The sequence below is a fragment of the Selaginella moellendorffii genome, unplaced genomic scaffold (genome assembly GCF_000143415.4).
Source record: "Selaginella moellendorffii unplaced genomic scaffold, v1.0 SELMOscaffold_21, whole genome shotgun sequence".
NCBI classification, from domain to species: domain Eukaryota; kingdom Viridiplantae; phylum Streptophyta; class Lycopodiopsida; order Selaginellales; family Selaginellaceae; genus Selaginella; species Selaginella moellendorffii.
In genome coordinates, this window is record NW_003314282.1 from 1,164,985 (window position 1) to 1,182,647 (window position 17,663).

The window sequence follows — 17,663 nt, forward strand, 5'->3', positions numbered from 1 at the left end:
CGTGTGCTAATTGGCATCCGACGGTAAAGAGAGGTTTTTGCCTTAAAAAGCTTGTCACGCGAGCGTCATGGAATGCTCGTTGTGCGGAGCTCCGGCTAGGGTTTATCACGCGCCAAGAGGGAGAATGCTCCCGGCATAGTCGAGTATGGCGAAATCTCTGCTCGCATTGGGCTCCAGGCACCAGCGCCGGCTCTATTCGTCGACTTCGAAGCTCACGCATCATGGAATCCATGTCTTGCAGTGCCCGGTATGTGATTATCGCGAGTATTTCCAGGATCTTCAACGCGATTGTTCCAGGATCAAGTGGGAATTGTTGCAAGGATATCGGATTGCATCTCTGGTCACGGCGCGAATATCACAAGCACGGACATTTTCGTGGACATGGACTCCCGCGATGAGCCGGTTTTCAATTCACGATGGTAAGAAGCAACAATCTCTTTTTGTCCTTTCGTGAAATAGGCAGGAGGAAAATTTTCTAGTGGCCGCCATCACCCAGTCAGTTTTCTTTTAATCCCGTGCAGTGGACGCGGGAGGAAATGGAGAGCTCGTTCCAAGAGATTGGGAAGCAATTCGTAGGGAAATCAGTCGTCAGTGTTCCTGGGATGGACAGGGATATGAAAGTCGCCGTCTTCGCATCTTTGCAGGTAAATCAATCGTTTTTTTCGTGCTATAATAGAAGAACACGTTCTAAAACTCAATGCGTTCCAGGATCACTGCTTGGTAAATCTGCTCCATCGCTGGCAGGATGGAATGCTTCCAGTGCAAATAGAATGCGTGATAAGGTAAGCTCGCAAGCGTGAGAATCGATTCGCTATCGTGTTTTACGTGGTTTTTTCGACAGTAACCATGCTCGAGGGGAAGATACTCACATATGGCGCTTCTTAAAGCGTCACGGCATTCCATATCACTATCTTCCAACAACGAAGGCGAACAAAAGGGAGGACGATATATTGGAGCTTGTTTCCGGGACAGATTTCCTGGTTTTGGCTCGATACATGCAGGTATTTCCAAACTCTCTCAAGCGAAGAGATCAGGTTTTTCTTTTCTGTCAGGCAGATTCTCTCTGGTGATTTCATAGCTCGCTATGGGAAGGACATCATCAACATCCATCACGGATTGCTACCATCTTTCAAGGGCGCCAATCCATACAGACAGGTACCAAAAGTCTCCTTCATTCTTCCACTCGTTTACGCTTTGTTCTCGCAGGCTTACGAAGCTGGAGTGAAGCTGATCGGTGCCACAACGCACTTTGTGTGCGAGGAACTGGACGCTGGACCCATAATCGAGCAGATGGTAAGCACCAAGTTGCTAGATTTGCCTGCCAGAGTTTGCGAGTTTCCTGACAGTGAATCGATGATCAAACAACGCAGGTGGAGCGCGTCTCACACCGTGACACACTGGAAAGCTTCGCCATGAAATCCGAGAGCCTCGAGAGACAGTGCCTGGATCGAGCGATCAAGTACTACTGCGAGCAGCGCATCTTGCGATACGGTCGAGACAAAACAAAGACGATTGTCTTTGCGTGATAGAAGAAAACGATAATAAAGACGCCAAAATGGCTTCTTGTATAGCATTTGGATTCTCTGCCTCGAGCGTCTCGCGGAGAAACCCTATCGCGCGGGCCATCGCGTCGCCCAGCCGGCGCCAGGTGATCGCATTCCATCTCGGCCTTGGTCTGTGCTGCCGCGGAGGATTGGAGCTAGTTGCCGCCTTAGCAGCTGACGGATCGACCGGCCGTGTCGCAGCGATGATTCCACCGGTAGCGCCTCGGCTCAAGCAGGAATTCGAGCTCTTCGGCGATTCTCGGGAGGATTTCTACTTCTGGCTTAGGGATGACAAGCGCGCGGATCAAAAGGTACTGGATCATCTCAAGGCCGAGAATGCGTACACGGAGCAAGTCATGGCAGGCAAGCCTCATACATTGCATTGCTCGCGCTTATCTTCTTCTTTGCGCAGACACGAAGAAGTTCGAGGAAGAAATCTTCGCGGAGATGAAAGGGAGAATCAAAGAGGATGATACGAGTGTTCCTGTGAGAGATGGGCCTTACTTCTACTATGAGAAGGAATTGGAAGGCAAGCAGTACAAAGTCCACTGCCGGAGGAAAATTCCTGGAGGTGAAGGCCCGGGCTCGATTGACGAGATCATGGACGAGGCTCAAGAGGAGGAAGTTCTTCTAGACGAGAACGAGAAAGCTGCCTCTCACAAGTTCTACACTGTGGGGGATGTCCAAGTAAGTTTTCTTTTCTAGCTTTTATTTGGTTTGTATATGCGTGGTTTCTTCAGGTGAGTCCAGACCACACGAGATTGGCTTACACCGAAGACACTAAGGGGGATGAGATTTTTAGCATCTACGTCGTGGACATTGCGAGCAAACAGCTGCTGGGACCTGTTCTTAAGGGTGCTGTCGAAGATATCAAATGGATTGACAACGAGTCGATAGCTTACGTGACTCAGGATGATATTCATCGCCCTTACAAGGTCTGTCAAATGCTTTTCTTCTGTGTCTTTCTCATTGGAGACTCGTGCTTTTGCTAGGCTTGGTATCACAAGATTGGAAATGAACAATCGGAGGACGTTTGTCTCTACCACGAAGAAGATGAGACGTGCTTTCTGGACATGGGTTCGTCGGAAAGCAAAGAGTATACGTTTGTGCACTCCGGGACTAAGACGACGTCTTTTGTTCTCTATCTGGAGAACAAGAGTCCGGTGAAGGAGTTGAAGTACTTGACGCCACGCGTTGAAGGTGTTGATACGAGTGCAAGTCATAGAGGAGAGCACTTCTTTATCACCAAGAGGACAGATGATACTTACAACTCCGAGCTTTATGTGTGTCCTGTCAATGACGTTTCGTCCACAACGCTGGTACTCCCTCACCGGCCGAGGTTTGTTCGACCTTTGACGGATCTTCGTGACTCATACTATTGTCTTGCAGTGTTAAACTTGAGGAGGTTCAGGCTGCAAGGGATCATCTGGTAGTCTATGAACGGGAAAATGCCTTGCAGTCCATCACAGTTTTCAAACTACCTCCGGCAGGAGAGCCGATCACTAGCCTGGATCAAGGTGTACGGATAAAGTTTCCAGAGGCTGCGTATGCGTTGTCGCCAAAGGAATTTCAGTTCAACTCGCCGATTCTACGGTACCAATATTCCTCCTTGTCAACACCTTTTTCTGTTTATGACTATGACATGGAAACTGGAAAGTCGATGCTGAAAAAGAGGCAGGAGGTAATCCAGCTATTGTATTCTGGTTGACGTTTACTAAAACTTTGTGTGTTTTTCAGGTTCTTGGCGGCTTCCAGCCTGAGAAATATGTAACACTACGCAAATGGGCAACTGCACAAGATGGCACGCAGGTGCCGATTTCTATGGTTTATCGAAAGGACCTTGCAAAACTAGACGGCTCTGATCCACTTTTGCTTTATGGATATGGTTCCTATGAGGTATTCCTTTTTTCACTCTTTCCTCCGACACCCTGTTACTTTTTCTTTTGTCCTCGTACAGGTCTGCATTGACCCTGATTTCAGAATGCATAGGTTGTCACTAATAGACCGTGGCGTAACCTTTGCAATCGCTCACATTCGAGGCGGGGGCGAATTGGGAAGGAAATGGTACGAAGACGGAAAGCTGACTAAAAAGATGAACACATTCGAGGACTTCATTTGCTGCGGCGAGTACCTCATTGCAAACAAGTTTTGTGCCAAAGACAAGCTTTGCATTCAGGGGAGAAGTGCGGGTGGTCTTCTCATCGGCGCGGCTCTCACCATGAGACCAGATCTGTACAGATGCGCAGTCGCGGAGGTGCCTTTCGTAGATGTTCTAACAACAATGCTGGACTCGTCGATTCCTTTGACTACTGCTGAGTGGGAGGTGAATATTTGATCTTCGCGTTATATTTTCTAATCATTTTCTGTCCAGGAATGGGGAGATCCACGTAAAAAGGATGACTATTTGTACATGAAATCCTACTCCCCAGTTGACAATGTGATTATGAAGCTTTACATTTGTTTTCCACTGCTGAACGGGTTCACTTACAGGTCTTGCCTCGTGAGTATCCAGATATTCTTGTAACCGGAGGACTTCATGGTGAGTGGCTTGATTTCCGTTGCTTCAATTTTGTAAACACTCTCGCGACAGACTCGCGAGTTGCCTACTGGGAGCCTGCAAAGTTCGTCGCCAAGCTGAGAGAAAACAAGACGGACAAGAATCTACTGCTGTTCAAGTGTGATTTTGGAGCTGGACACTCCTCGATGTCTGGAAGGTACGAGAATTATAAGAAAAGCTTAGCAACATCCGCTTACTCCATCCATTGCAGATTTGACAAACTCAAGGATCTAGCACTTTCTTATACGTTCATTTTGAGAAGCTTGGGCCTGGCGACCAGGAGCACTTCTTCTCTATAGGTATTCTGCCACTTTTGATGGGTAAAACGATTTTCGTTATAATCAATGGCACTAAAAGCCAATTTTTCTTGCGAGCTGCTTCATTCCTTGTTTAGTAGGGAAACTTCTGTCAACCAGCTTCCATTTTGCTCCAGCGTCTTTTCGTGATTTTACAGATTGGTGTTATTTCGCTATTCATACCACCTAGATCGACTCAGAAGGTACTGGATCTTTTTGCGTTGCTCGTCACGAGATCTTCACTCTGTTTTGCTTGTGGGAAGAATATCCGAAGGCAATCGTCATGCGTCCCTTTCTCCTGCAAACACGAAGTGTGAGAGATGGGCTTAATTTGATGGTGAAGGCCACTAGGCCTGATGAGACTTCTATGTAATGCTTCCAGGTTTGTCCGGTTTATAACAGATTGCTATTTTATTTCGTGGCTGATAACTTCTTTCGTTTTGTGTCCTATTTTTCTAGTACCAGACTTGAGGTTCAGGCTCCAAGATTTCCTTAAACTTGAAGGTTGTACTCGAAGGTTTCTCGTTCATCTGTTTTAGCTCCTGAGCACTCTTGCTACAGATTCCCAAGTTCGTTCCGAAGATTAGCGAAAACAAAACGGACAAGAACAATTTTCTACTTTTCAAGTAACAGGAGACTGCTCGATGTCACAAGGTACGGGAATGGCAGAAGTGGCTCGACTTATTGTTTCCGTTCTGTATTTTGTCTTTTGCAGACTTGACAAAACTTAAGGACTTAACATTTATTTTGAGAAGGTTGAGCCTGGCAACCAGGGGATTTTAGGTACTGGTACCACAAGCAATTTATTTGCAACTGCATTTCTAGTATTCTTTCTCAGGGTTTGGTCAAAGAGGAGTCTCTTTCAGTAATTATTGGCCGTTCTCGGAGTAATGGCCAGGGCTCAAACCGCCACGATTTCATTCAAAAGGAACTGCGCCTCTGTTGCTGTCCGTTTAGTTCAATAGTGACGAACCAAGCAGCTCTAGCTATGGCGTATTAGATACTTTTTTCCCAACATGGTTTCATTGGAAGGTATGATTTAAGCTAACTCTCGGATCATATCAGACGCATGCTTCTTTCTCGTCCTTACGGTCATGCATTTTCTATGCTCTCTCATCAACACTCATTCACGGTTTTTGCAGAAATTTGATGCCTTCCAGGTAACCATCTACCGTCCCACAATGACTACATTTGCAGCAGCGCTCGGTGCTGCTATTTTTTTTCAAGCAGCAACGGCAGTAACTGGTGGATATGAAAGCGCTTTGGGAGATCCAGGGATGAGAAGCCCAAACTCCAGAGTGTTGCTCGAAGGCTGGAACTTCTGCAATGGTGCTGAGAGCATTGGTTCAGGACAGCCCAGTCCTCGATGGGCTGATTGCACTGATAAAGTCTGCAAGCCCGGTAAGTTTTCTCAACTGACCCTTTTCTTTTTTAGTTGTTTCGCCTAAATTTTTTCTTTTTTCATGTGCAGATAGTGTCTGTTCTCCTTACAGTTTCGTGTCAAACAATGACAACCAGCTACGGACAGGAGATATATTTCCAAACCGGGCATTCAAGAGCTACCAGAATCCAGACCTGTACGCTGTTGAGAAGGAGAAGTTCCTGGCTTCGCTCTGCCAAGTCTCCGATTTCAGCAACCATCATCCCTGGTACTTCTGGAACTCGATGCTCAAAAATGGCAACTTCGACATGAGCTCGGGGCTATGTCCGGCGACTTCGAAAGCAAGTTCTCTTCAAGTTCACACTCGGCTGACGAGACCTTTCAAGAAGATTGTCAACGCATTCCCTTGCTTCGGTGATGGCTGCATGAACCAACCGGTTGTTGTCCACGAACAGTCCACAATCCAGCGGAACTGCAGTTCCCATGGCTGTGTGGATGATCTCAAAGGCAGATTTTACGGCACCTACGACTTGAACAGGAGCCCCGAGAATGTGACAGCGGGCATGTCGTTCTTCTCGGTGGCGTGGGAGAAGAACGTATCGTCTGGAAGCTGGATTTTCAAGCACAGGCTCCAAGTATCCAAGAACTATCCGTGGCTGATGCTTTATCTCCGAGCCGACGCAACTTCTGGACTTTCTGGAGGCTATCCATGGGACACGCGAGGCATAATGACACAGGTAAAGTTCAAACTATTTTATCTACGCTAATCGCTTTGCCTTCCAGGTTCCCGAATCACCAAACTTCAAAGTAGTCGTCACTCTCAACGTCACCAAAGGCGGCGGCCCCCAGAGCCAGTTCTATCTTCTAGACATCGGTGGCTGCTGGAAGAACAATGGCCAGCCATGCGACGGTGACGTGAAAACCGACGTGACACGCTACAGCGAGATGATCATCAATCCAGAGACGACGAACTGGTGCACTCCATCGAGGCTAGATCTCTGTCCGCCATACCACGTAACTTCGACCGGCACCATAGTCTACCGCAATGACACCGTCAACTTCCCATACTCGGCTTATCATCTCTACTGCTCGCCGACAAATGCAGAGTTTCCAGAGCATCCGTTCTCCGTGTGCGATCCTTACAGCAATCCGCAGCCACAGGAGCTTGTCCAGATTTTGCCTCATCCCGAGTGGGCGGTGAATGGCTACCCGAGCCGGAAAGGAGAGGGATGGATTGGTGACGCAAGGACTTGGACTTTAGAGGCAGGAGCTCTCTCGAGTAGGCTCTATTTCTACCAGGCAAGTCTCTTTTGTCTTTTTTTTTTTTTTAGTTTTTCTTTTTTCTGGACGTTGTTTTGCCTTCACAGGACCCAGGATCGTTCCCAGCAAGAAGAGTCTGGCCTTCGATAGACATCGGGACAGAAATATATATTAGTTCGAGTGAAGAACTTGCTGAATGGACAGTGAGTGATTTTGATGTTTTAGTTCCAGTGAGATTATGAGCACATTGTTTTTTCCTAAGCTAACAGTAGTATTATAATTGCCTATTTATTTACACAATTGTTATTTTTCCTAAACTACTAGCTTTATTATGCTTATTCATTTTTGAAATAAAAGCTCCTACACCATAATGACGTTCTCTCCCACGGTGTAATAAGTGATATCTGTAGAGATTAAACTCTTGTGATAGAGTTTAGCATCAAATTTGTCTTCTGCTGAGGAGAAGACAAGTTTGATAATCTCGTCAAATACTTTTTCTGATACTGAAACTTCTGCCAGTAATCTCCAAGCATACTCCTCGGTGGCCCTCTCAAAATCTTCTTTCCGCTTCAAAACAATGTGACCACTTATTTCCCACACTGCAGGATTCACTTGAGTTTCTAAAATCTCAAGATCAACCTCACCACGAGCTTGTTTCTCAGCATAACACTGAACAAAAATAATAATTAATATGATATGATAAAACTATAATATCTAAATCTTACCTGTGGAAATAAAAAGATTTGACATCCTTTATTAGCAATAAGAATATTATAAGGAATGTTTCGTCCTTGAAGCCCCTTGCAAACCTTGATAATATAAAATGCTAATTCTTCAAAGTTGCTTTCTCCAACCTCATAAACAATACCCTTAACTGGATAGTTTTCTAGTTGATATACTTTAAAACCTTTATAGTGGTGAAGTATTAATTTGGTTGGAGCTTTCTCCACAGGAAAACAATTTCCCAAATAATAAGCCTATAAAATAAAATAGATAAATATAAAATTATAAAATATAATAATATTACCTGAAAATGGAGATGATTTATTGTTGCAAATGCACCCAAACTATTATAGCCCAAGCGAAAGAATGGACTGCTTGCTTCTGCTGCCATATAAATTGCCAAAAGAAATGTATCAGTCTCTAAATGTTGTGGTATGCAATCCAACACTCGAGGGACTAATAATATATGCCCATATTCAATTGGACTCACCTATAAACAAAAATTTAAAAATTCAAGAATATAAAGAGAAAGAAAAAAGAAATACTTACATTAATCACCACCACATTTGGACTACCTCTAATATATGCTTTTGAATGATAATGACTTTTATCATTGTTACTTTGCTCAAAGCAAAATAACATTTCCTCCTGACCAACCTTTGTAAAATTGAATTTCTTATGATCAAAAGGTTGTAAGACTTGATCCACACGAAATTCAGTTGGACGTTTCTTCAAATGTCGGCCCTCATTTAATTGAGCTATAAAGCCATATTTTCCTGGTAAAACCTTTAAAATTATAATAATATTAATATCATCAACTTTATAAAATAAATAATAATTACCTTTGTAGCACAAGCAGTGACATCATAACGAAAAAGTCCTTCTGCTTGCTTATCTGCCCACTATATTATAGCACCACAAAAACATTAAATTCACTTAAATAAAAATAATCTTTAAAAAAGCATACTTGACCAAGAATTGCTGAATCAAGAAAGGAATTTTGCCCCAACTCTTTTGATTGAATTTCTCCATGTTCATCCAATTCCTGATTTCCAAATAGATAAAGAGGCAGTCTAGCTCCTACAACAAAATAAACAAGTATGAGAAAACCATATATATAAAGAAATAAAATTTCTCACCAGGAATGCAACAAGATCCCAAACAATTCTTGCCACATCCAATCTTGGATTCAAGACTCTCCTGATAGTTGGATACAATTGTTGGAATCCTCCTGATTGTCAACATCTTTGACTCCATTGACTGTGTCCTCAAGTTTGCCTTGCAAGATTGCAAGAGCAAAATGATTGCCTAGAGGCAATCAAGAGAAAACAGAGCTCCGGAACCGCCCCCAGCCAAATTCAGAAGATCTGATGGGTGCCCTCCTGCAGCAGGAGCGGCCCCGCGACCACCGTGGAAAGAAGGAGAACTCAGAACGCGTGCTATGCAGAAACTCCTGGCAACATCCACACTCCCTACAGAGTTCCGAAACTTGAGATTCAAAGCCGTGATGAAAGATTGAAAAGCTCCAGCACGCAGAATTTTGCTCCCTGCTCCCTCACACCAATCCTTCCACTCTGAAATGAACTGCTCAAACCCTATAAAGGATTACAGACTACACTTTTCCTTTAGTATTGGGATATGTGATGCATGGGATTGCCACGTGGCAAACTCTCGTTTCTACAAAAAATTTCTGGCTAGCAGCTCTCTTTTTCTACAGCCAGCTTCCTTGGAGCTTCCCCGTATCCAACCCGGAAAGAAAGCAAGCGGTCCTTCAAAAAACATATTCTTCTCTAGATGCAAGTATTCGGTGGTGGATTCGTCTTTCGACAAGATGGCACAATTTCAAAGAATATGAGCGCGGCGAGATTTGGCCGCTATCAACTTAGCAGGAAGTTTGTCACAAAGTTAGGCACCAACCAGGGTCTTCTTATTCCCTTTGAATTTTAGTGAGAGAAGAAATTTACAACGCTCAAGATAGCGACAACCTTCTGGAAACTCGAATGGTACTAGAACGAGACGTGTACGTTCTCACATACGCAAAAAAGCCTTTCAGGAGATTCTTGATCATCCGCTGGCCTTGGTCGAGCTATGGATATGGAGTTCTCATCACTGTTCTCTCCCTCGGACGCCGTCAATGACAAGCATGGTGACGAGTTTCCAATCGTAGAGGCCGAGCACCAGCGCCTCCGACTCGCACTGGCTAGAGTGGCATGGACCCCGGAAAGACAAGGATCTCGTGAGCGATAGAGAGCCGAGCGTGCAAACCAGGCCTCCCAGCGCCGACCAGTGGAGGATCCTACGCCGCTTTCAAGGAGACAGGATCTTCGCCGTGATCTTCATCGAGAGCGATGATCTCGGCAATTACACAAGAGTGACTTTCCTTTACTCTTGATGGGCTTCTCTTATATACACTTTCACTTCTAGCACTAGTCTCTCATTGTACAGTGTTCTCTTCGTTGACCAGACAGGAGATCGTGATTCTTCCGGAGCAATCCTTGTCTAGGACGTTGAACTGCCTACACACGTCCATGATCTCCTTCTCACTGATCTTCCCCATCTCCTTGAGCTTGTATATCACATACTCGGACTTCCTGTACGCAGCAAAGAGAAAACATATATACTTGAGTCAAGATCACTGGAGAAAAAAAAAAAGACTTTGAAAGCTTACGTGACGAATCCGTTGTTGTCCATGTCCGCAGCAACTAGATCCGCCACCGTCATCTCCCTGTGCAGCACCCACTTTGCGATCAATCGGTTCCTCTTATCGATCCTCGCCTCGGCTAGAAACAGAAACGATCGAGCAACCGCCAGAGTGCTCACGAGCAACCACCCCGCAGCAAAAAGCCTGCCTTTGAAAGTCTTGAACGTGTGATCCCCGTAGCCAACCGTCGTCACGGACATGGTGGAGAGATAGAACGAGTCGAGCCACCCGAGCTCTTCCATCCAGTGCATGAAGAGAGTCCCGATCGCGAGGCAGAAGAACACGACCCCGAGCGCCAGGCCGACTTTCATCCGGATTCTCATCCTCCCCTTCTCCGTGTTCACCACATAGTTCTTGGCCGTCTCGTGGTGACTCCCCTCCACAGCACTGAGAAGGAGGTGTTCTTGCCGCTCGAGAACGTAGGCCACCATTCCACTCAGGAGTATGTCGATGAAGCCGAAACCAACAAGCACGAAGAAGCACGCGAAGAGCTTCGCCGATGGAGAGGTCGGGGTGATGTCGCCGTAGCCGATGGTACACATCGTCACGATGCAAAAGTAGAGCGCGTCGATGACTGGATACGTCGAAGATCCTGAGAAGTCGTCCGTCCTCCACACGTAGATCGCGACCCCGATAGCGAGATAGATCATGAGCCCGATGCTAGCTTGCACCACCACGGTCGTGGCGCTCTCCAGCTTTGGCCTCGTGAGCTTCTTCGACTTGTCCCGCTTGGTGTAGTTTACGTTGAGCGCTGGCGCTGTCCGCGATTTCTTCAAGTACTTCCTCTTCACAGGAAACCCCGGATGATCGCATTCCTTGGCGTCAGGCAGCTTCTCCAAAGTCTCGGAGCACTCGCTGGATAATCCCGAGAGAGTAGCAAGCAGTCCAGTGGTTTCGTCACCGCCACCGAAAAAAGAAGAGCCCCTTCTCTCCATCGGCGTCTCCTCGTCCTGTTCGTCATCCCTGCTCTTGCCCGAGTAAAGCATCCATTGTTTTTCCTCCGCGGTTGGGTATAGATTATATGCTCGCCGAGACCCTCCCTGGCTCAAGAAATCCTCTGTCTCGTCTTGGCCCTCGCAAGCGTTGAAAAGCCTGGGGAGATAGAACCCTGCGGGGCTCTCCAGCGATCCATAGACCAGCTTCTCCTTGAATGCCAGAGGTGTGATCGGGATTGCCACTTCCCCCGGAGCCGCTGCTTCATCTTCCACCACTAGCCGGTGCAAGGAGAATGGTCGGCGCTGGCTGCCGAGAAGTGGCTGCTCCATCCCCGGGAGCTGGAAATCCTCATAAAACCGAGAGCTTCCGGAGAAAATCCTCGCAATGCCGATGGGCCGCGGGGAGAACTCCTGTGCTCCCGGATTGAGATTACTTACAAGAATCGCTACGCCATCGCGGAGGGACGACGAAGTCAAGCTCTCCGATAATAGGGTTTTCTTCTCCTCCGGGGAGCTTCCATCCCCGCCGTTGGTTTGAGCGAATCACCGGGTGACACGTCAACTAACGTATCTCCGAGGATATTCTCAGCTTTTCTATTTTGTTTTTATGGGCGCGCCAAAATTCAAAGATTTGTGTCTGGCCCAATTTTGCTTTCCGTTACAATCTTTTTATTTTCTTTCTTTCTTTTAGGGTTTATGGCGCCACTGCGCGTCTTGGAGTTCTACAGCGGCATTGGCGGCCTGGTAAAGAGATTATCGCGCAGATTCGTGGATCCACACACTCTCGCATTCGTTCTTGCAGCGATTCTCACTCGAGGAGGCTAAGATCGATGCCATGGTCGTGGAGGTGTTCGAGATAAACGAGCTCGCCAACGATGTGTATGAGCGGAATTTCGGCCATCGCCCTAATCAGGTGTGTGCTAGCTAGGACAGTGCTTTGGATTGATTGATTTGAGAATCCAGGGAAATATCCAAAGGCTTTCCGTCAGCGATCTAGACAAATACGAGGCCGACGCATGGCTGCTCTCTCCGCCGTGTCAGCCTTACACTCGACAAGGTGTGCGATTCTTTTGCTCTTTATTCCTTTCATGTGGAAAATGTGGACAGGGCTACAGAAGGATTCTGCCGACGCTAGAGCTTCGTCCTTTCTCAAGCTTTTGGACACGATCTCTTCGCTGTCGATTCCTCCGACGCATGTTTTTATTGAAAACGTTGTTGGATTTGAGGTAATGGGATTAAGTTGCGATTGCTTTCTCCCTCACCGGGGTCTGTTTTTCTTGCTATTTTTTCCTTTTCTAGACTTCGCATACACGAAGTCAGCTCATTAAAGTGCTCGAAGACACCGGTTTTAGAATACAAGAGTGTATCATCAATCCGCTCCAGTTTGGGATTCCATATTCTCGGCCCCGTTACTTCTGCCTGGTAAATCACATTGGTGTTCGAGAGAGAGCATGACTTACCCGTGCGATTTCTCCAGGCCAAGCGTGAACCTTTCCAGTTTTCACGTTCCGACTTAAACGGGCAACTTGTTTCCTGCCCTTTCGATTTTTCCACCAACAGGGACTTCCATGTTGAAACTAAAACTGTCGGCGAGTACCTGGAAAATGCTTCCGACTGCACGGAAGACTATATGGTCCCGTCCACTACAATTGCAAGATGGGGAGAAGCTTATGGTATCCTTGACAGCTGGTTGATCGTTTTGTGAAGTTGTTCTTAACAGTGGCGACAAAGATATTGTTACACCCGATTCCGGAAGATGTTGCTGCTTTACAAAGAGCTATGCGCGATATGCCAAAGGCACTGGTTCCATTTTAGTCACAAATCCATCCTTTTACAAGGTAGCTTTGGAAAGATTTCTTTTCTTTTCTTTTCTGTGATTGAGCTAACATAATGGCTCTCGTGCTCGCAGTATTTTAGCAAGGACCCGGCTGAACTCAGTGACCTGACATGGTTGCAGTCTGCTGGCTTACGCTATTTCACACCACGCGAGGTATTTCCTTGCGACTTTTTCTGTATATGTTTGTGATGCTCGAGGTTGCAGGTTGCAAATTTCCATTCTTTTCCAAAGGGATTCGACTTTCCTGATCACTTATCTATCAAACAACGGTACGTTTTAGCTGTTCTCATTGCAGATTGGTTGTGTTACGGTTCTTGCACAGATATGCTCTTCTTGGAAACAGCCTCAACATCAAAGTCGTGGGATACTTGTTAAACTACCTTTTTTCTACGTAACGCTGGCGTAGCCATCGAAGCCTTGGTCCAAACAAAGCCGTGGTTTTCTTTTCCTTCTCATCTCACGATATTTCGTACGAACATACGGTATATCTATAGTTAATTTGGGCTTGTATTTAAACTGTCCATTTGTGGCAGAAGGGGAGATCTGGTCTGGGAGGCGTTTCTTACATCTTTGAGCAAGTTTGCGATGGCGGTCAAAGTTTACATTGTGTAAGCCTTCCTGCCTCTCTTGCCTTTGTATGCGATGCATTGCTCCCGCGTTGTTTGTGCTTTTATTGTCGCTGGAACTGTGTGGATCGGCCCCAAATTGCCTGTTTCTCGCATTCGGGTGCCCTAGATCCACACAGATCTGGGTTGACTTCCTTAAGCAATGCGATGCCTCGTTTTACTTTTGATGGGCTCACTGAAGAATCAAACTTTTGTTTTTGTTCTTTTCCATGCCGCGCAGGTACTACTCGATGTATGGTCATGTTGAGAAGCTGGCTCAGGAGATCACCAAGGGCGCTAACTCGGTGGAAGGTGTCGAGGCTTCTCTTTGGCAGGTAAGCCGCAGATTTTCGTGCTTGTTTGTCAACTGAAAAATAAAAGAGAGGGAGAGAGTGATGGAGAAGAGCTTGCTTGCTTGGTCGAAAAAAAACTATGTACTGAGTTTGCGATCGAAATTTCCAGGTGCCAGAAACATTAAGTGAGGATGTTCTAGGCAAGATGGGAGCACCTCCAAAGTCGGAGGTCCCAATCATACAACCTGGCCAGCTCGCTGATGCTGACGGACTGATATTCGGCTTTCCCACGCGATTTGGCATGATGGCTGCACAATTCAAAGCTTTCATGGATGCCACTGGGGGCCTCTGGCGTGCCCAAACACTCGCCGGTAAACCGGCCGGAATCTTTTACAGCACTGGCTCCCAAGGAGGCGGTCAAGAAACTACAGCGTACGTATTTCATTCTCGTTTCGTTCTCGTGCACGCATCTAAAGCATGGATTGTTTTTATCTCTCACTCTCACTCTCTCTTTTTACGTGCAGGTTGACAGCTATAACCCAGCTTGCTCACCACGGTATGATCTTCGTGCCGATCGGCTACACTTCTGGCGCTGGGATGTTTGAGATGGTCCAAGTGAAAGGCGGCTCTCCATACGGTGCTGGAACTTTGGCTGGGGACGGGACCCGGCAACCATCAAAGCTGGAGCTGGAGACAGCGTTCCACCAGGGGAAATACATTGCCGCCATCACCAAGCGCCTGGCCACTAAATCCGATTGAGAGAAACCATCTCCGCGAGCTCTAAGGTATACTTTGCTCTTTCTTTGTTTGGTTCTTTTTCTTATGCTGGCTGTGATTGCTAACAGATAAAACCGCGGGACTTTGATATATTGTTCTTCCTCTTTGGAGATTCCCGTGGAAGGAATCTCAGGGATGCTTTGGATTGTTTATAAGAAGACGATTTTTTTGGTTTTTGCTTTTACTATGTTTTCTTTCCAGTAAAGAAGAAGAGAGAATCACGGTGATGGTATGGAACTGGTAAAAGGAAAGGGTTTCGTGGCCCCGGTGAGTTTCTCCTTTTACTTTTTAGGATTTCTTTTCTTGCTTTGGATGCAAGGCAAGACAAAAAATACACAGTGGAATGATTTTCTCGTGTGGAAAGCTCTTCGCGAGGTTTGATTATTACATCACGACCTCAGGGTCAATAACACAAGAAAAAATCTTTCAAGCAAAATCCGATTCTTTTGCTTAATTTCTCGTCAGCACTTTCTTCCAGCACAAGATCTGATCTTGCTGCTTGAATTCCTGTTTACTCTTGGATTGAGACGTGAAATTTTCTTTCCCTCTGCGAGTACATACTAGAATCTTAGTAACTTGAAAAGGTGGCATACTCTATAGGGGAAACGAGAATGATCTGGGCCTGGGTCGCTCCCATGGCTCGCATGATGCAAAAAAGACATTGTACATATTGACTTCGTCGTTCTATACATCGTCCTTCTCGCTACAAAGTATGCAGCGTAGACCAAAGCTCATCAGATTTGTCGCTGCTTCGCGGGCATCTTAGCATTTCTAGCTCCAATAGCTGCCAGCGAGCCAATGAGGCTAAAAGCTTGCAAACCCTACAACTAGTTTCTACTGAAAGCAACCAAAGAGATGGGAGACAATGTAAACAAGTAAGGACAGGCAAAAGGAGAAGTGTAAAGTTTTGGTATTAAACACACATACACGCACAAAAGTCTTTCCAAGTGTATAGACTGTCACAAAGTTTTGGCTGCGTTCCTGGAATTTTCATGTGCTTGTCCACGGCCCAGTAGTGGAGAGTCAATGCTGAGTTTTGTCTTGCACATATGGAAACAGGTGATCTATCAACATTCTTCTTGTTCTTGTTGTTCTTGGCAATTTCTTTTGCGTTTCTTTGGGTGTGAAGAGGTTCTCCTAGTTGACTAGTTTGACTCTAGTTGCTTTTCTAGCTAGGTTGTGATGATTCGCTATGTATCCGCTGCAATAGGCCTTCGTCGTGGTGTCTTGTCTCGGTATAGATTTGTCTATGCTGTTTGGAATGTTCAAAAGATTAACAAATAGATGTTTCAATGTTTGTGCACACACATGTGTTGTGATATATCAAGACTGTAGTTTGAGAGGGAGAGGAAGAGGAATTCGGATGAGCGAGGAAACGGACCTTCCCCATGTCCCTTGCAGGGATATTTCAATCTATTAAACGGATTCAGTGCAGAGCGGCATCTCGCCTAGAGAGTCACACCAAAGCGAGAGAGGAAAATATTCCACACGATCTCCAAAGGGAAGCTCGTGGTGATGTTTATGTGGGTACAACTTTTAACAATGTTGCTGAAAGGTGGCACATTTCCTCAGAAGGGTAGTTGCCATCGATCACATTCGTTATCACATGGATATTCCTCTCTCTTTCTTCAGCATGTTTAGGAGCTTCTTGCTGTTTTGGATCAAGATAGATCTAGATCATCGATGATTATGGTTCTGCAGTGAAAGATTTGGCAAAACTTTCATATGCTAACCAAGCATGGATTGGGACCAGTAAGTACTTTCATTCGCTGATCAGGCATGGATTGGGACCAGTAAGTACTGGCGAAAGTGATTGTCTGCAAAAAGAAAACTCTAGAAATTTGTGTGGCCTGTTCTTCTTCTGGAAAACTTGGAACAACCAGCCAAGACTGGTGCAAATTCCTAGAAAACGAGATCTTCCTGCTTAAGGAGACCGTTTGTTGACCAAAGACTGGTTTGACCAGGCTTATACCTCCCCAAAGTACGTATAGCAGAGAGCGTATATGTCGTATATAGTGTTCTCAAGGACATCATGATTGTATGGTATGGAGGGAGAAAGAAGGGGGCCCATGCCACATGCGCATGGGGCCCCATGCCAGGTCGGTCGGTCACTTTATTGACCGGGGGCCCACGTGGAGCGTGCCGTGCCACGTAGGTAAAATTCCCCCGCCCCTTTCCCCTTTCACACCTCCAGTAGTCAACCAATAAAGAAAGGTAAAGTGGGCGTCACCCGTCAACGGCTGACGTGACGTGGTGATCTGTAGGTCGGCGGGAACGTGGGCCCCAAGTGGCAGGCCACGTGGGAATATGACGACACGTCAGCGGGCCCCAACCCAGAGGTCAAACTGTGGTCCCTCCCGTCCGTCACCGCCTGGGTGGTGTTCTCCGGCAAACGCAACGGATGCCCAGCGTTTACATTCTCCTTTAAGTTTTTCTTTTTTTTTTGCAAAAGGTGGCGTTGACTTTGATGGTTGACAATGTGATTTCCTGAAACGATTTTTCTGATTTAAAGCTGCAACCTTGGCTCCCAAGCATCAGGCGTTTTTTGTGACCAAAACAATCACTGCTTTGTTGCTGGCTGCAAGAGATTGGGGCAAATGGATTTACTTATTGGATCCATCCAGCTTTCAACTACAGATCGACTCTTCTCATTCTTAAGCTCCAAGTTGTTGAATGAATCCGGGTGGCCAAAGGCCAAAGGTGGTGGTACAAAAGATTATTATCATCACCCCAAGCTTTTCAAAAAGAGAGTCC

General features: G+C 46.1%; 6 protein-coding genes across 10 annotated transcripts; 4 read left to right on the forward strand and 2 right to left on the reverse strand.

The window, feature by feature from the left end:
* The first annotated feature begins 40 nt into the window (after positions 1–40).
* On the forward strand, positions 41–1,568 carry LOC9637935 (formyltetrahydrofolate deformylase 2, mitochondrial). Its single transcript, XM_002973139.2, has 8 exons — positions 41–247; positions 298–419; positions 497–644; positions 709–782; positions 842–1,001; positions 1,057–1,155; positions 1,207–1,293; positions 1,371–1,568. The coding sequence occupies exons 1-8, from the start codon at positions 146–148 to the stop codon at positions 1,524–1,526; spliced, it is 948 nt and encodes a 315-aa protein (XP_002973185.1). The 5' UTR covers positions 41–145; the 3' UTR covers positions 1,527–1,568.
* Positions 1,556–4,474, forward strand: LOC9637936 (protease 2). The gene is made up of 11 exons (XM_024678281.1): positions 1,556–1,907; positions 1,957–2,231; positions 2,285–2,479; positions 2,537–2,883; positions 2,934–3,225; positions 3,282–3,440; positions 3,502–3,867; positions 3,916–3,981; positions 4,035–4,083; positions 4,135–4,258; positions 4,313–4,474. The coding sequence occupies exons 1-11, from the start codon at positions 1,556–1,558 to the stop codon at positions 4,398–4,400; spliced, it is 2,313 nt and encodes a 770-aa protein (XP_024534049.1). The 3' UTR covers positions 4,401–4,474.
* A 176-nt stretch (positions 4,475–4,650) lies between these two features.
* On the forward strand, positions 4,651–7,329 carry LOC9637937. Of its 3 annotated transcripts, none has more exons than XM_024678284.1 (6): positions 4,651–5,180; positions 5,236–5,429; positions 5,540–5,798; positions 5,869–6,515; positions 6,562–7,077; positions 7,146–7,329. In XM_024678284.1, exons 3-6 carry the CDS (start codon positions 5,579–5,581, stop codon positions 7,278–7,280), a joined length of 1,518 nt encoding a protein of 505 aa, XP_024534052.1. In that variant the 5' UTR covers positions 4,651–5,180; positions 5,236–5,429; positions 5,540–5,578; the 3' UTR covers positions 7,281–7,329. The 3 variants fall into 3 exon arrangements, with proteins under 3 accessions (XP_024534052.1, XP_024534051.1, XP_024534050.1); XM_024678283.1 differs by having other exon boundaries at positions 4,651–5,051; positions 5,113–5,429; XM_024678282.1 differs by having other exon boundaries at positions 4,651–4,901; positions 4,959–5,429.
* Positions 7,289–9,349, reverse strand: LOC9637938 (GDP-L-galactose phosphorylase 1). Its single transcript, XM_002973340.2, has 7 exons — positions 8,901–9,349; positions 8,729–8,841; positions 8,604–8,663; positions 8,311–8,547; positions 8,066–8,251; positions 7,764–8,015; positions 7,289–7,707 (listed from the first exon to the last, which is right to left on the reverse strand). Exons 1-7 carry the CDS (start codon positions 9,016–9,018, stop codon positions 7,399–7,401), a joined length of 1,275 nt encoding a protein of 424 aa, XP_002973386.2. The 5' UTR covers positions 9,019–9,349; the 3' UTR covers positions 7,289–7,398.
* Positions 9,350–10,113: 764 nt separating this feature from the next.
* LOC9641657 (two-pore potassium channel 5) lies at positions 10,114–11,891 on the reverse strand. The gene is made up of 2 exons (XM_002973341.2): positions 10,430–11,891; positions 10,114–10,352 (listed from the first exon to the last, which is right to left on the reverse strand). Exons 1-2 carry the CDS (start codon positions 11,725–11,727, stop codon positions 10,196–10,198), a joined length of 1,455 nt encoding a protein of 484 aa, XP_002973387.1. The 5' UTR covers positions 11,728–11,891; the 3' UTR covers positions 10,114–10,195.
* Positions 11,892–12,089: 198 nt separating this feature from the next.
* LOC9641658 (probable NAD(P)H dehydrogenase (quinone) FQR1-like 1) lies at positions 12,090–15,198 on the forward strand. Of its 3 annotated transcripts, XM_024678285.1 has the most exons (11): positions 12,090–12,141; positions 12,200–12,310; positions 12,361–12,454; positions 12,505–12,623; positions 12,697–12,819; positions 12,875–13,070; positions 13,129–13,235; positions 13,307–13,387; positions 13,439–13,503; positions 13,557–13,716; positions 13,768–13,838. In XM_024678285.1, exons 1-10 carry the CDS (start codon positions 12,094–12,096, stop codon positions 13,627–13,629), a joined length of 1,017 nt encoding a protein of 338 aa, XP_024534053.1. In that variant the 5' UTR covers positions 12,090–12,093; the 3' UTR covers positions 13,630–13,716; positions 13,768–13,838. The 3 variants fall into 3 exon arrangements, with proteins under 3 accessions (XP_024534053.1, XP_024534054.1, XP_024534055.1); XM_024678286.1 differs by lacking the exons at positions 13,439–13,503; positions 13,557–13,716; positions 13,768–13,838 and having other exon boundaries at positions 13,118–13,235; XM_024678287.1 differs by lacking the exons at positions 12,090–12,141; positions 12,200–12,310; positions 12,361–12,454; ... (4 more) ...; positions 13,307–13,387; positions 13,439–13,503 and adding exons at positions 14,081–14,174; positions 14,302–14,564; positions 14,657–14,917; positions 14,978–15,198 and having other exon boundaries at positions 13,611–13,716; positions 13,768–13,842.
* The last annotated feature ends 2,465 nt before the right edge of the window (positions 15,199–17,663 follow it).

Excerpts from the sequence above, each read along its gene's own strand:
- LOC9637935 (XM_002973139.2), top strand. The coding sequence starts at position 146 with ATGGCGAAATCTCTGCTCGCATTGGGCTCCAGGCACCAGCGCCGGCTC. Across the intron at positions 248-297 it reads TCCATGTCTTGCAGTGCCCG|GATCAAGTGGGAATTGTTGC; the intron begins GTATGTGATTAT and ends CGATTGTTCCAG. Across the intron at positions 1,294-1,370 it reads GACCCATAATCGAGCAGATG|GTGGAGCGCGTCTCACACCG; the intron begins GTAAGCACCAAG and ends CAAACAACGCAG.
- LOC9637936 (XM_024678281.1), top strand. The coding sequence starts at position 1,556 with ATGGCTTCTTGTATAGCATTTGGATTCTCTGCCTCGAGCGTCTCGCGG. Across the intron at positions 1,908-1,956 it reads CACGGAGCAAGTCATGGCAG|ACACGAAGAAGTTCGAGGAA; the intron begins GCAAGCCTCATA and ends TTCTTTGCGCAG. Across the intron at positions 3,441-3,501 it reads ATGGATATGGTTCCTATGAG|GTCTGCATTGACCCTGATTT; the intron begins GTATTCCTTTTT and ends GTCCTCGTACAG.
- LOC9637937 (XM_024678284.1), top strand. The coding sequence starts at position 5,579 with ATGACTACATTTGCAGCAGCGCTCGGTGCTGCTATTTTTTTTCAAGCA. Across the intron at positions 5,799-5,868 it reads TGATAAAGTCTGCAAGCCCG|ATAGTGTCTGTTCTCCTTAC; the intron begins GTAAGTTTTCTC and ends TTTCATGTGCAG. Across the intron at positions 7,078-7,145 it reads GTAGGCTCTATTTCTACCAG|GACCCAGGATCGTTCCCAGC; the intron begins GCAAGTCTCTTT and ends TTGCCTTCACAG.
- LOC9637938 (XM_002973340.2), bottom strand. The coding sequence starts at position 9,018 with ATGGAGTCAAAGATGTTGACAATCAGGAGGATTCCAACAATTGTATCC. Across the intron at positions 8,548-8,603 it reads TCACTGCTTGTGCTACAAAG|GTTTTACCAGGAAAATATGG; the intron begins GTAATTATTATT and ends ATAATTTTAAAG. Across the intron at positions 8,016-8,065 it reads TAAATCATCTCCATTTTCAG|GCTTATTATTTGGGAAATTG; the intron begins GTAATATTATTA and ends TTTATTTTATAG.
- LOC9641657 (XM_002973341.2), bottom strand. The coding sequence starts at position 11,727 with ATGGAGCAGCCACTTCTCGGCAGCCAGCGCCGACCATTCTCCTTGCAC. Across the intron at positions 10,353-10,429 it reads GACAACAACGGATTCGTCAC|GAAGTCCGAGTATGTGATAT; the intron begins GTAAGCTTTCAA and ends TGCTGCGTACAG.
- LOC9641658 (XM_024678285.1), top strand. The coding sequence starts at position 12,094 with ATGGCGCCACTGCGCGTCTTGGAGTTCTACAGCGGCATTGGCGGCCTG. Across the intron at positions 13,071-13,128 it reads AAGATGGGGAGAAGCTTATG|ATATTGTTACACCCGATTCC; the intron begins GTATCCTTGACA and ends GTGGCGACAAAG. Across the intron at positions 13,504-13,556 it reads CACTTATCTATCAAACAACG|ATATGCTCTTCTTGGAAACA; the intron begins GTACGTTTTAGC and ends GTTCTTGCACAG.